General features: G+C 37.8%; 1 protein-coding gene across 3 annotated transcripts in view; it reads right to left on the bottom strand.

Moving 5' to 3' along the window:
• Positions 1-14,404, bottom strand: part of KIZ (kizuna centrosomal protein) — a 130,143-nt gene that overhangs the window by 71,130 nt on the left and 44,609 nt on the right. For 2 of the 3 annotated variants that reach the window (XM_055345482.1, XM_055345473.1), the window contains 2 exons: positions 12,741-13,386; positions 11,994-12,318 (listed from right to left, as the gene is read on the bottom strand). In XM_055345482.1, coding sequence (XP_055201457.1) covers positions 11,994-12,318; positions 12,741-13,386 — 971 coding nt within the window. The remainder of the gene's footprint in view (positions 1-11,993; positions 12,319-12,740; positions 13,387-14,404) is intronic. The other variant, XM_055345490.1, reaches the window with a different exon arrangement.

Here is a 14,404-nt window from a genome sequence, read left to right as displayed (position 1 = left end):
CCTACTTATTCTTTCTCATAATACTTTTTACATAGATTGTAAGTTTATTGTATCTTCCTCCCCTTTACCTGCATGATCACAAGCACCATATGAGCAAACTAGTATCTGGCACAGAGCAGGCACAAGGTAAATATTTAAGGTAAAATGAACAAAGTTCTTTATTAGTTATCTATAGACTAAACAAACTACCCCAAAACTTAGTAGCTTAAAACAGCCACCATTTTATTATATGTGATGATTTTGTGGATCAAGAAATCATGCAGGCCTTGGCTGGGTGATTCTTCTATTTCATGTGTTAATTGAGAGAGGTTGGCTAGTGATGTTTTGCTGGTGGATACATTTGTAAGGAGGGTCCAAGAAGGCTTCACTACCTGTTTGGCACCTTGGTGGAGATATCTGGAAGGACTGGCCCAGCAGGGACCACAGTTTATAGAGTACCTACACATAATTTCTTCAGCACAGCAGCCTCAGAATAGTCAGACTTCTAACATATTGGTTCAGGGTTCCCAGATCAAGGTCTAGCAAACAGGACAGAAACTGCATGGCCTTTTATAACTTAACTTTCAAAGTCAGAAAGCATCAATTCCACCATCCTCTATTTAGTTAAGTAGTTCATAAGCTCACTCAGATTCAAGGGAAGTGGACAGAGACCCCATCTTTTAACAAGAGGAGTGTTGGAGAATTTGTGGTCATATTTTAAATTGCTACAACTCCATACTGCACAATACAGAATTTTGGGCCTAACAAGCTTTCAAAATATTTTGGATGAATTAAAATGGAATTATAGAACATGATTTTCAGTTAGGGAACTATAATTAAAAGGACGAATAATCATGTTCTATAATTCCACTGTGAGATAATTACAAAGGGTGTAACATACAAATAATGGGAATATCAGAAGAATAAGAAGATAAAGGAGTAGAAGGAATATTTGAAATAATAATGGCTAAAAATTTTCCAAAGTTAATGACAGATACCAAACTACAGACCCAGGAAGCTCAGAGAACATGAAATAGGGTCAATATCCAAAAAAACTATACCTAGGAATATCACATAAAAATCCTTAATGTGTATGCACCTAAAAACAGGGCACCAAAATACCTATGTAAAAATGATAGAACTACAAGGAGAAACAGGTAAATCCACCATGTGGACACTTCAACACATCTCTCTCAGTAACTGGCATATCCAGCATGTAAAACAAGCAGCAAGGATATAGCTGAAGTGAAAAGCACCATAGTCAACTTGATCTAATTGATGTATAAAGGATACGCCATCCAACAACAGCAAAATATACATTCTTCTCAAGCTCACATGGAACATTTGCCAAGGCAAACCATATTCTGTTCCATAAAACAAACCCCAAAGAAGTTAAAAAAACAGAATTCATAGAAAGTATGCTTTCAGACCATAATGGAATGGAACTAAAGATCAATAATAGAAACATAGGATGTCTCAAAATATTTGGACATTAAATATACACATTTCTGAAGAACATATGGGCCAAAGAAGATGTTTCAAGAGAAAGTAAATTATATTTTGACCAAGTGAAAATGAAAGCACAACTTATCAAAATTTGTGGGATGTACCAAGAGGAGGGCTTACAGGGAAATTTACAGCACTGAACATATATATTAGAAAAGAAGAAAAGTCTAAAATCAATAATCTAAACTTTCACCTTAAAAAACAAGAAAAAAAGAAGAGCAAACTTTCCAAAGTAAGCAGAAGAAAAGAAATAATAAAATTTATAAAAGAAACTAATGAAATTGAAAACAGGAAAACAATAGAGGAAATCAACAAAACAAAAACGGTTTATTTGAAAAGAGAAAAGCCAACAAATGGATAAACCTCTAGCCAGGTGCCTTTTCCTCTTGTAAGGGCTCCATCCTTACTGGATTAAAGTCTCTCTTCTGTGACCTCTTTTAACCTAAATCACCTTTTCACAGGCCAATCTCCAAATACAGTCACTTGTAGCATTGGAGCTTCCAAATATGAATTTGGGGGGAACACACACATTCAACCGATAATACAAGGCTAACCAAGAAAAAAAAATAGACATATGAATGAATGACAGACCATCATTATCGATCCCATGTATATTAAAGACATAATAAAGGAATAAATAATAGTATATTATTTATTTATAGTATAAATAATTCTATACAAATTTGATAACTCAAGATGAATGAATTCCTAGGACACAATCTACCAAATTTTACATAAAGGGAAAGAGATAATCTGAATAGAACTATACATGTTAAAGAAATTGAATTAATCATTGATTATCTCTCAAAACAGAAAGTACCAGGGCCAGATTGGTTCACTGGCAAATTCTACCAAACATTTAAAGAAGAAATTATACCAATTCTCTACAATCTCTTTCAGAGGATAGAAGCCAAAAGAACACTTCATAACTAGCATTACCCTTACACCAAAATTAGATAAAGATATTATAAGAAAGGAAACTACAAATCAGTATCTCTCATGAACACAGATGCAAAAATTCTCAAAAAAAAATTGGCAAACTGAATCCAAGAATATATTAAAAAATTACACAGCATGACCAGCTGGATTTTATTCCAAGCACAGAAGGCTGATTTAACATTTGAAAATCAATGAATGTGGGCAGCCTGGGTGGCTCAGTGGTTTAGCGCCACCTTCAGTCCAGGGCGTGATCCTGGAGACCCAGGATCGAGTCCCATGTCAGGCTCCCTGCATGGAGCCTGCTTCTCCCTCTGCCTGTGTCTCTGCCTCTCTCTCTCTCTCTCTCTCTCTCTCTCTCTCATGAATAAATAAATAAAAATCTTAAAAAAAAAGAAAATCAATGAATGTAATCCATCAGATCTCAAGGTAAAGAAGAAAAATCATATGATTCTACCATTAGGTGCAGAAAAAGCATATAACAAGAGTCAACACTTGTTCATTGATAAAACTCTCAGCAAACCAAAAATAAAGGGGAATTTCTTCAACTTGATAAAGAACAGGTATTCTTCAGCAGATAAAGAACAAAAACCCTATGGCGAACATTATATTTAATGTCAAAGAACTAAATGCTTTCCCCCCATAAGATCAGCAACAAGGCCAGAATGTCTCGTCTCACCACTCCTATTCAGCATTGTACTAGAAATCCTAGCAAATGCAAAAAGAAAATAAAAGGCATTTAGATTGGGAAGAAAGAAACAAAACTGTCTTTATTCACAGAGGACATTCTTATCTATGTTGAAAATCCCATAGAATCACAACAAAAACTCCTGGAGCTAATAATAATTATAGCAGTGTTGCAGGATATAAGGTTAATATGCAAAAGTCAACTGCTTTCTCAGCAAAGGAAACAAAACTAAATGGCAACATATGGAAAGGAAGAAGATATTTACAAATATCTTATCAGATAAAGGGTTATATACAAAATCTATAAAGAACTTATCAAATTCAATACCCAAAAAACAAACAGTCCAGTCAAGAAATGGGCAGAAGACATGAACAGACATTTTTCCAAAGAACACAAATGGCAAATGGCCAACAGACACATGAAAAAATGCTCAACTTCACTCGGTATCAGGGAAATACACATCAAAACCACAATGAGATACCACCTTACACCAGATTGGCTAAAATTAGTAAGTCAGGAAATGACAGATATTGGCAAGGATGCAGAGAAAGGGGAACCCTCTTACACTGTTGGTGGGAATGCAAACTGGGGCAGCCACTCTGGAAAACAGTATGGAGGGTCCTCAAAAAGTTAAAAAAAAAAAAGAGCTACCTTATGACCCAGCAATTGCACTATTAGGTATTTATTCAAAGGATACAAACATAGTGATTCAAAGTGCACCCCAAAGTCTATAGTAGTCATGTCCATAATAGTCAAACTATGCAAGGAACCCAGATGTCCACTGACAGATGAATGAATAAAGAAGATGTGGGAGATATTATACACAAACACGCACACGCACACACACACACATATATATGTGTGTGTATGAATACATATATATTCATTCATTCATTATATTCATATACATATATTCATTATATATATATGACTATTACATATATATATATGACTATTAGCCATCAAAAAGAATGAAATCTTGCCATTTGGACATATGAATGTGGATGGAAGTATGTGGACAATGTAGATGGAACTAGAAGGTATTATGCTAACCAAAATAAGTCAGTCAGAGAAAGACAAATACCATGATTTCACTCCTCCTAGGGGAAGGGAAGGAAAAATAAAATAATATTAAAACAGAGGGAAGCAAACCATAAGAGACTCCTAACTATAAGAACAAGCTAAGGGTTGCTGGAGGGGAAGTGGGTGGGGGTTAACTGGGTGATGGACACTAAAAAGGGCACTTGAAGTAATGAGCACTGGGTGTCATATGCAACTGATGAGTCAATGACTTGTACTTCTGAAACTAATAATACAGAATAAGTTAATTAAATTGAATGTAAAAAAATTATTTTAAGTCCATTGCTTTCTTATGAGCAATTTAAATTTGAAATTAAAAACACACTCTATTTACGTTAGCACCAAAAAAAAAAGAGAAAAGTACTTAAGAATAAATCTACCAGTATATATGTAGAAGAAGAACTCCAAGAAGAAAACTACAAAACTGATTAAAGAAATCAAAGAACTAAAATAAATGAAGAGATATTCCATGTTCAGGCATAGAAAGTCTCAACATTGTTAAGATGTCAGTTTTTCCCAACTTGAATTCCCAACTCTTGCTTGTTCTTTCTCTTTCTCCTTCCTTCCTTCCTTCCTTCCTTCCTTCCTTCCTTCCTTCCCTCCCTCCTTCCTTCCTTCCTCTCTCTCTCTCTCTCTCTCTCTCTCTCTCTCTCTCTCGTAGGCTCCACACCCAATATGGGGCTTAAACTCTCGACCCTGAGATCAGGAGTTACATGCTCTACCGACTGAGACAGGCAGGTGCCCCTTTGAATCCCAACTCTGGATTCAATACAATATCAATCAAAAGCCTGGCAAGTTATCTTTCTGGATATTGACAAATTGATTCTACAGTTTATATGGAGCCAACACAGTACTGAAGAAAAGCAAAGTAAAAGGACTGATACTACATGACTTCAAGATTTACTGTAAAGCTACTATAAAGAAGACAGCGTGGTACTGGTAAACAATAAATGGCTTAGAATAGAAAGCCCAGAAATAGACCTACCAAACTATTCAATTCTTTAATGGAAAAAGGATCATCTTTTCAACAGATGGTATTGGAACAAATAAGACATCCACATGCAAAAAGACAATGAATCTGGAAATTGACATTTTGCCTTTTATTTTATTTTATTATTATTTTTTTTAATCTTTATTCATGATAGTCACACACACACAGAGAGAGAGAGGCAAAGACACAGGCAGAGGGAGAAGCAGGCTCCATGCACCGGGAGCCCGATGTGGGATTCGATCCCAGATCTCCAGGATCGCGCCCCGGGCCAAAGGCAGGCGCCAAACTGCTGCGCCACCCAGGGATCCCCACATTTTGTCTTTTACAAAAATTAACTCAGAATGGAGCACATATCTAAATGTAAACTGCAAAACCATAATATTTCTAGAAGATAACAAAGGAGAAAATCTAGGTGACCTCAGATTTTGTGGTGAGTTTCTAGATACAGTAGCATAAGCACAATGAAAGAACAAAATTGGTAAGTTTAACTTTGTTAAAATAAAAAACTTTTGGGGGCTTCAAGATGGTGGCAGGGGCTCCAACTAGCTAGGCCCTGCAGTCCTGGAGGGGACAGCACTCATTGCTGGGATCCACCACTCTGGAAGAGGCTAAATAAAAAAGAAAGAAAACAAAAAACAAAGACAAAAAAACTTCTGTACTGAAAAAGGCACTGTTAAGAGAATGGAAAGACAAGCCACAGACTGGGAGAAAGTATGAACAAAATACATTATCCCCCTCATAAAGCACTTGTATCTAAAATATGTAAAGAATTCTTTAAGCTCAATAAAAAAATCAATCCAATTAAAAACTGGGGAAAAGAACTGAACAGGTACTTCCCCAAAGAAGATATACAAATAGTAAATAGAGTATATGAAAACATGCTTAACACCATATGCCATTAGGAAATTATAAATTAAAACATATACCATTGTGTATCTATTAGAACAGTTAAAGTGAAATTGACAATACCAAAGGCTTATAAGGATATGGAACAGGAATTCTCATTCATTGCTGGTGGGAATGCAAAATGGGATAACCAGCATGGAAGACAATTTAGCAGTTTCTTACAAAGTTAAACACAGTCTTACCACACAATTTTGCAATTATACTCCTTGATATTCATGCAAATGAGTTTAAAAATTATGTCTACACAAAAACCTGCACACAAATGTCTATAGCAGATTTATTCATCATTGACAAAATGTGTAAGTCACGAAGAAGTCCTTCAGTAGATAAATGGATAAATAAACTGTGGTATATTCAGATAACAAAATATTATTCAGCACTATAAAGGAAATGAGCTATCAAGCCATAAAAAAAAGACAAGAAGGAATTTAAAAGGCATGTTGCTTAGGGAAAGAAGTCAATTTGAGAAGGCTACATACTGAATGATTTCAAAAATAAGACATTCTAGTAAAGGTAAAACTATAGAGACAATAGACCAATGGTAACCAGAGGTTTGGGTGAGGGAAGGGAGAAAGAGAGATAAGTAGAGCATAAGGCATTTTCAGGCAGTGAAAGTATTCTGTATGATATTGTAAAGGTGCATATACAACATTATGCATTGTAAACAAAGAGAAGTAAAAAAATCCTCAATATTTTGCTTCATTCATTAGAGAAGGAAGCAGAGATATACTGCTTGCATAAAAAACTGCTTGTTAAGTAATGCAGATGTGCCCCCCCCACACTTTTCTAGGTCCCTACCAGTCTACCATGTTCCATCCCTGCTTACCTGCATGTGGCCATGTGTTGAAAATGTACTTGCTCAGATGGTGAGGGTATATGGCAAGAAAAAGCACACATCAGCTGCTAGGCCCAGTCCAGATGGCTGCTGGGCCACCCACTTTGCCACCCCAGCACCACAGTGGACCCTGAACATATCTGATTCAGCCTGCCTTGAGTCACTACAGGTAGCGATTTCTACTCATACAATCCTTGCAAAGATACAATCTTTGATGCTAATTCTTCAATTGGATAGTATTAATTATCTATGACTGCATAACAAATTACCACATATTCTGCACAGACCACAAATTTACCTCACAGTTCTCATGGGTCAGAAGTCTGGGTCTAGGTTACTGGAGTCTTTTTTTTTTTTTTTTTTTTTTAAGATTTATTTATTTGAGAGAGAGAGAATGCGGGTGTGCAAGCAGCGGGGAAGGGCAGCGGAGGGGTGAAGGCAGATTCCCTGCTGAGCCACCCAGGTAAGTGGAGTCTTATGCCCAGTCTCACCATGCAGAAATCAAGGTGCAGGCCAGGTCTGCAATCTTGCCTAAATCTGGGTCTTCTCCAAGCTCACTGGTTGTTGGCAACTGAATTTTCTGCCAACCATTTCCTGCCATGTGGCCTTCTCCCCAACACGGCAGTTTGCTTTTTCAAGGCAAATAGGGGCATATATCAGCTGCTTTGTATTTCTAACTTCATAAGGACCCTTTTTAAAGGCTGATCTGTTTAGGTTAGGCCCACTCTGGATAATTCTTTTTTGAATAGTTCAAAAGCAACTGATTTGAGCCTTTACCATATTTGCAAAATCTTTCATGTCTGTTATATAACATAGATTAATGGTGGGAGGAAAATCCATCAGATGTACAGTCCAGGCCACACTCAAGGTAAAGGGATTATACAGAGTGTATGCCGGGAGGCAGGACTTGGGAGCCACCTCAGAATTTTGCCTACCTCATGGATAATTAATCCTGATGAAACTAATCATGTCATATTAATTCTCCTAAAGAAATTACTCACCATACTACCCTTCAGCAGGTGTGCAAAAGATAGAAAATGAACTCTCGATTCATTAACCGGAGAGTCTAGGCCTGCCCTCGGCCATGTCTCAGGCACCATTTTAAACCTTCCTTCACTTCAAGGAGTCCTGTTCAGTGAGCCTTAGTCACACCCTTTGTTCTACCCTCTCTTGCCCTCCATGTTCTCTACATCTGCAAGCCTTCCAGCACTCTTCCTCCAAACCTAACTCACCTCTGCCCACCTCCTTCTTACTCAAAGCCTTGACAGCTTTCGAGATGCTGCATTAGCACCTGTACAAAGCCTTTCCTGCCCTTTGGACTCACACTGAGCTTATCTTCATTTGAATTTGTCCTAAAGTACTGTGGTGGTTTGCAAAAGATGACCATGAACTTCCTTTCCCTGTGTCCCCCGCCCCCCTTTTGTAATGTGACTCTACCACATATCCTATCAAGAGATGGACCACTTGACTTTTCCACCTCTTGACTCTAGGGTGGGGTCTGTGATTTTCTTTAGCCACAGGACACTAGCAAATGTGACTCAGGCAGATACTATAAAGCATCTGGGCCCTGGGGCTTGCCCTTTGCTGTCCTGGGAACTCGGCTACCAGCATCAGGTGACAGGTTGAACTATTCTCCTGGATGAAGAGGGACATATGGCCAAATTATCCCTGTGGCACCAACTGACACTGGGCCATACCCAACACATGAAAAGTAATAAATGTCTGATGTCTTAAGTCATGGAGCTTTGTACCAACTTTTGCAGCAAATGATTTACTCCTAAAAAATAAGATTCTGTGTCCTCCTTTTTGATAGTTTTCTCCTTCAGCTTCATTTTAGTATGCTTTCTTGTGAGAAGGGTTAATTATAACTTGTGATAAAGGAGTTGTGCATGAAGCACAGGCTGATTTTCAGTATCTGGAAGTATCCATAGGATTGAGTCATGAAGCTTTTCAAAAACACTTGGCTTTTAGGTAGAAACAATCCAAGTGTTCATTAACAGATGAATGTTAATGAACATTAAATGTGGCATATCCACAATATACCACATTTTGTATATTCATACACTGGAATATTATTTAACCATAAAATAGAATGAAGTTCTGATATTTACAACCTATTTAAAACTTAAAGATCTTTTTTTTAAACCTTAAAGATCTTATGCTAAGATCAGAAATAAGCCAGACACAAGAGATCAAACATTGTCTAGTTACCAACAGAATAGACAAATTCATAGATAGAAAGTAGATTAGAGGTTACCAGAGACTGGGAGGAGGAAAGAATGGAGAGTTACTGCTTAATGGAGTTTATATTTGGGGTGAGGAACGACTTTTGTAAATAGTGGCAATGGCTGTACACTACAGTGAATGTCACTAAATTATACGCTTAAAATGGTAATTTTTAAATGTTTTTTATATCATAAGTACAATTTTTATAAATCAGTAATGTAATGTATCCCAAACCCTTATACTGTACACTTAAAATGGGTGGATTGTATGTTATGTGAATTATATTTCAAAGAAACCCTTCACTTTTTTCCTAAACAAAACAAACAAAAACCAAACAACACAAAAATAGTCCTTGGCTTCAGTTTTCTCCTCAGATGGGAGCTATTTAGCATACTGCACTCTTCTTTTCACCTTTATTGCTGGGAAGCTTAAGACCATGTTTTCTGTTCAAATACAGCAATTCAGCTGGCAGAGATGTGCTAAAACATAACTATCATCATCATTATCAGAGGTTCCAGTTTTCTGTTCATATCTTTCTATGTGTCTGTCTGTGTCCCACTTCCTCATCCTTCTTAGCCAAAATTCATTCAAATGACTTTTCTCCAAGCCCCCAAAAGACCCTGAAGTAAACTGAGATAATGAACCTTGGAGGTCACAATGTTGGCTGTGTAAATACAATGATATAGCCCCAGATTAATAACCCATAGTGCAAAGAAGAATAGCTCATGCTAAAGAACAAATAAGAGAAAGTAGGGTCTCAAAAGCAGCGAGAATGTCAGCAGGTTAACCAGCATCATTTAAAACCACTTTCAACCTATTCATGGTGAATACTTTCACCACAAAAAATCAATAGGCTCAAATTTGATAGTACAGACATCAAACAGTACTGACCGACCTTTCATTCTGGGGGCATTCCTTTAAGGCAACTATTTAAAAATTCCCCAAATTCCCATATTTTCCAATAAATTTTGGAAAACCATATACCCAAATTCTAAGGAGCTTGGCTTTAAGGTCATAGGAAAAAGTCATTCATCTAGAAGAAAAGGAGATAATATGTTCTTAATTCCACACACCTAATCACTGTTTTTCATCTCAGAAAAAGACTAAATCCTGAGTAAATACACTAGCCCCTTGATTAGCCTACCAAAGTACTAATTTGGCCAATGAACCACTATAGAAAGAAGCCTGTGAATACAAAATCCAAAATAGATTGTTATCTTCAGTAATAAAGTTTCTGATGATGTAGTATGTAATACCTATACCTCTTTGATGGCAGAAAAGTGTTATGACAAGAAAAATCTATTTGGCTTGCTTCCACAATAAATCAGGACAGGAAATTTGTCAGTTCTTCCATCTATAGTGCAAGTACTGTGTCCTTGGGAGTGCACTTAATTAATACTTCTTGAATGTCAAATTGGAGTTATTCGGACTATAAACTTTTCATGTAAGTAGATTATGAATGTTAAAAAGCAATATATTGAAAGGGACAAGTGTTCTAAAAGAGAATATATACCCTAATACGCAAGAATGCCCACTTAGCTTTTCCTGTTGCTGAGATGGTTGAAAAGAGTGACACCATCACGGTATGAAAGAAAGTTCTGGGGGTAGTGTGGAGGCTTGGGAGGCAAGCTGTATAGAAGGTCTGCCCCAATGGCTCAAATGTCACCTCTATGTCCTGGCCTTGGTTTCCTCATTTTTAAGAGATGAGATCTACATTGGGTTGTTAACTTAGGTTCCTTCTACCCCTACAAGAGATGTGATGCTATTTTCACTGCACAATTGGTTTTCTAACAGTCTCCATGTTCTCTACACAAGTCAGTAATAGAAAACCATCTATGAGCTTTTATGAGTTGGATATTATTTTTTAAAATTTTTTTAAATTTTTATTTATTTATGATAGTCACAGAGAGAGAGAGAGAGAGAGAGAGAGAGAGAGAGGCAGAGACACAGGCAGAGGGAGAAGCAGGCTCCATGCACCGGGAGCCCGATGTGGGATTTGATCCCGGGTCTCCAGGATCGCGCCCTGGGCCAAAGGCAGGCGCCAAACCGCTGTGCCACCCGGGGATCCCTGGATATTATTTTTAAAGATTTATTTATTTACTTTAGAGAGAGTGTGTGTGCATGAGTGGGGTGAGGGGCAAAGGGAGAGAATTTTCAAGCCGACTCCCTGCTCAGCACAGAGTCTGACAGGGGACTCAATCTCATGACCCATGAGATCATAGCCTGAGCCAAAATCATGGATCAGATGCTCAACCAAATGAGCCACCCAGGTGCCCCTATGAGATGGATATTTTAAGTGCTCAGAATATATAATACCGATGTTGTTCCTATTTAACATTAAAGATTCCAGGGTCCTCATATTTATATTCAGAAAACGAAAGCTGACTTAGAAATACACTTGGCAGAACTCAAACTCTTATTTAACCATAAAATACCATGACAAGGAATAGAAGGATTAAGCAAATTAATTAGATACAAAGTTCTTAGCCTCTAAAGCTGAACTCCTAGTTAAGTTTAACTATTTGTCACCTTCTTTGTTACCACAACTTCAAAATGATTTATTTTCTACAAGGCTGGAGGGCAGGGTGTGGGGGGAAATAACTCACAAATTAACCAAGGATCGATTGGATATAATTGTAAACTGCCAATCACCATGATTCAGACTTTAAAAGCTATTTCATTAAACAAAACAAAAGAAAGAAAATTAGACCTTGTCTAAAAGACTGTTCATGACACTTAAGGAACTTACTCATCTATGGCTAAGGGTTCAATAATACATTCCCAGTGGAATGGTCTCTAAAAATGTCTATAATTAAAAACAGAATAAAAAAAATTGAATGGCTTACTCTCTTGTTGGTGAGTTAGTGGAGGATTCTTTTTTTGAATCAGGAGAGCTTAGGGTTTGCAAAATACAATTATGTTTTTCAGTGGACGGGGCATCTCTTTCTTGCTCAGAGTGGATTAATTTTAAGGCCTCTATTCCATCTTCTCCCTCGATCTTGTCACTTGGATTTGGCTGTGGTTCTGGACTCTTGAAAATGAGATCATCTTCACTTACAGAGACTGTGAGGTCACTGCTGCTGCTGCTGCTGCTCAAACTTTCTTCTTCCTGCTCTTCCTGCATTTTTCTGAAGGGTTTCTGTGACTCTGGGTCCCTGGGAGGAAGATGATCTGTAAAAGCGGATATGAATAGATTACCAATCACTAATTTCAGGGAGAGGTGAACATGTTCTGCTTCGAGGGCAGAATTAGTCAGCTAAAGAAAGATGTGTAGAAACAACTAGTTTCGAGGGCAGAATTAGTCAGCTAAAGAAAGATGTGTAGAAACAACTAGTTATAGTATGTGAAAAATCACTACAAGTATATTTTAAAATATCACAGTGGGTTTTAAAATCGGCATATTAGCTTGTAAAATATTTCCATGCCTATATTCAAGAATTCATTAGAATGGAATTTACTGGCCAACATCACTGGCTTGTTTTTCTAACAGAGATAAAATTAAAGAGTGTATGTCGTTCTGACAGGAGACTGCTACGACCCCCAAAACTAAACCCCAATAAAAATCAGCAAACAATCTCAGCCTCTCACCCCACCTGAGCAACCTTCCCAAGCCGAACCCTTCTCTTGAGAACACTCATTTTCAGATGCGCAGCATTCCAAGGCTGATATGGGAGCACCTGGCAGTCTGGCTCTTTCTTCCTTGACTTCAATATGTTCCTGTGTCAGTATTTCTCCCTCTGATCCCTCTGATCTGTTGGAACTGTCACACTTTACATCAGTAGTTCTGTTCTCTGGACTTAATCTTGCCAGCAACAGGGAATGGAGTTGGGCAGACTTTTTGCCTTCAGATAAACTACTCTCGCCGTGATGTGTGTTGCTTCCTATCTGTGAGCAGTGAGTTTGTTCCTCCTCAGACAATGCGCTGCCTGTGACTGGCATTTTCTCACCAATCTGAAGAGATGTCTTGCCATCTATTTTGTCAGACTTCTTTAAGCGCTGTGTGTCACTGTGAGTTTGTCCTACACAGCTGTCTGTCATGTCACCACTCCGGGCTGGCTGTCGGCGTGAATGTGGGTCAGGAATTGAAACACTCTTTGTGGGCTGGGGAGATTTCTGCTCTGCATGGAAACCTCGGATGCTCAACATGGCTGACATTTGGCGGCCCATAAAGATTGTTGCTGGGTGATACAGTCCTCTTGACGCGGCTGTCCCCGAGTTAATTCCTACCTGCCTTGCAACCTGCGACACCAAAGGAGACATGAGTTAAATGTATTATGGATAAATGGGTAGGTTGTTAGGTTGTGCTCAGATGAAGTGAAGAAAAGGAAGCGTGACCACCAAAATGAATACCGACCTCGCTCATGGCTTCCACAAAATAAGTCAGAAAAACAATGCAGTCCATACTATTTATTTATTTAAGATTTCATTTATTCATGAGAGACACACAGAGAGAGAGAGAGAGAGGCAGAGACACAGGCAGATGGAGAAGCAGGCTCCTAGCAGGGAGCCTCATGTGGGACTCGAGCCTGGGACCCTGGGATTACGGCCTGAGCCGAAGACAGATGCTCAACCGTTGAGCCACCCAGGTGCTGGGTCCATACTATTTAATTTGAATAACAATACTGGTTCACAAAATATTACCCAGCAACTATGGAATTGGTATTTTTCAAAAACAGGCGCACATCGCCCAACTATGTGAAAGTACTTAATGCCACTGACACATGGCTAAAATGGTAAATTTTATGTTAAGTATATTTTACAATTTAAAAAAAAAGCTAGAATTTCTAACCACTTTTCACAGAGAAGCTTGGATTTCATAGAGCTAGGGAGATATTACACAAAAAGAAAGAAAGAGTGGGAGGAAGGAAGGGAAAGATGCATAAAAAGGACTAGAGGAGGTTTCAAAACTCTATTTCTAGTATTATGCACAATATTAAAAAAACTTCAAATAATCACATTCAGGATTACATTAAAATATACCCCATTTGTGCAAAATAATCCTAATTGCCAGTCAAACTGCAAATAACAACAGTTTTTCCTGAACATCTTCAAGTAATCTTAAACACATATAAAGGAATTGAAATTTACTGTCATGTTCTATGCAACTGATGAATTACTGAACTCTACATCTGAAACTAATGATATACGATATGTTAACTGATTTTTTCTTTAAGATTTCATTTATTTATTTGACACAAAGAGAGAGAGAGAGGGAAAGAGAGAGAGCGAGAGCATGCGTGTGCACACAAGCAGGAGG

Source organism: Nyctereutes procyonoides, unplaced genomic scaffold, assembly GCF_905146905.1.
Source record: "Nyctereutes procyonoides isolate TBG_1078 unplaced genomic scaffold, NYPRO_anot_genome, whole genome shotgun sequence".
In the NCBI taxonomy this organism is placed as follows: Eukaryota; Metazoa; Chordata; class Mammalia; order Carnivora; family Canidae; genus Nyctereutes; species Nyctereutes procyonoides.
The sequence above is the reverse complement of the archived record's forward strand: the minus strand, read 5'-3'. Positions and strand labels throughout refer to the sequence as shown.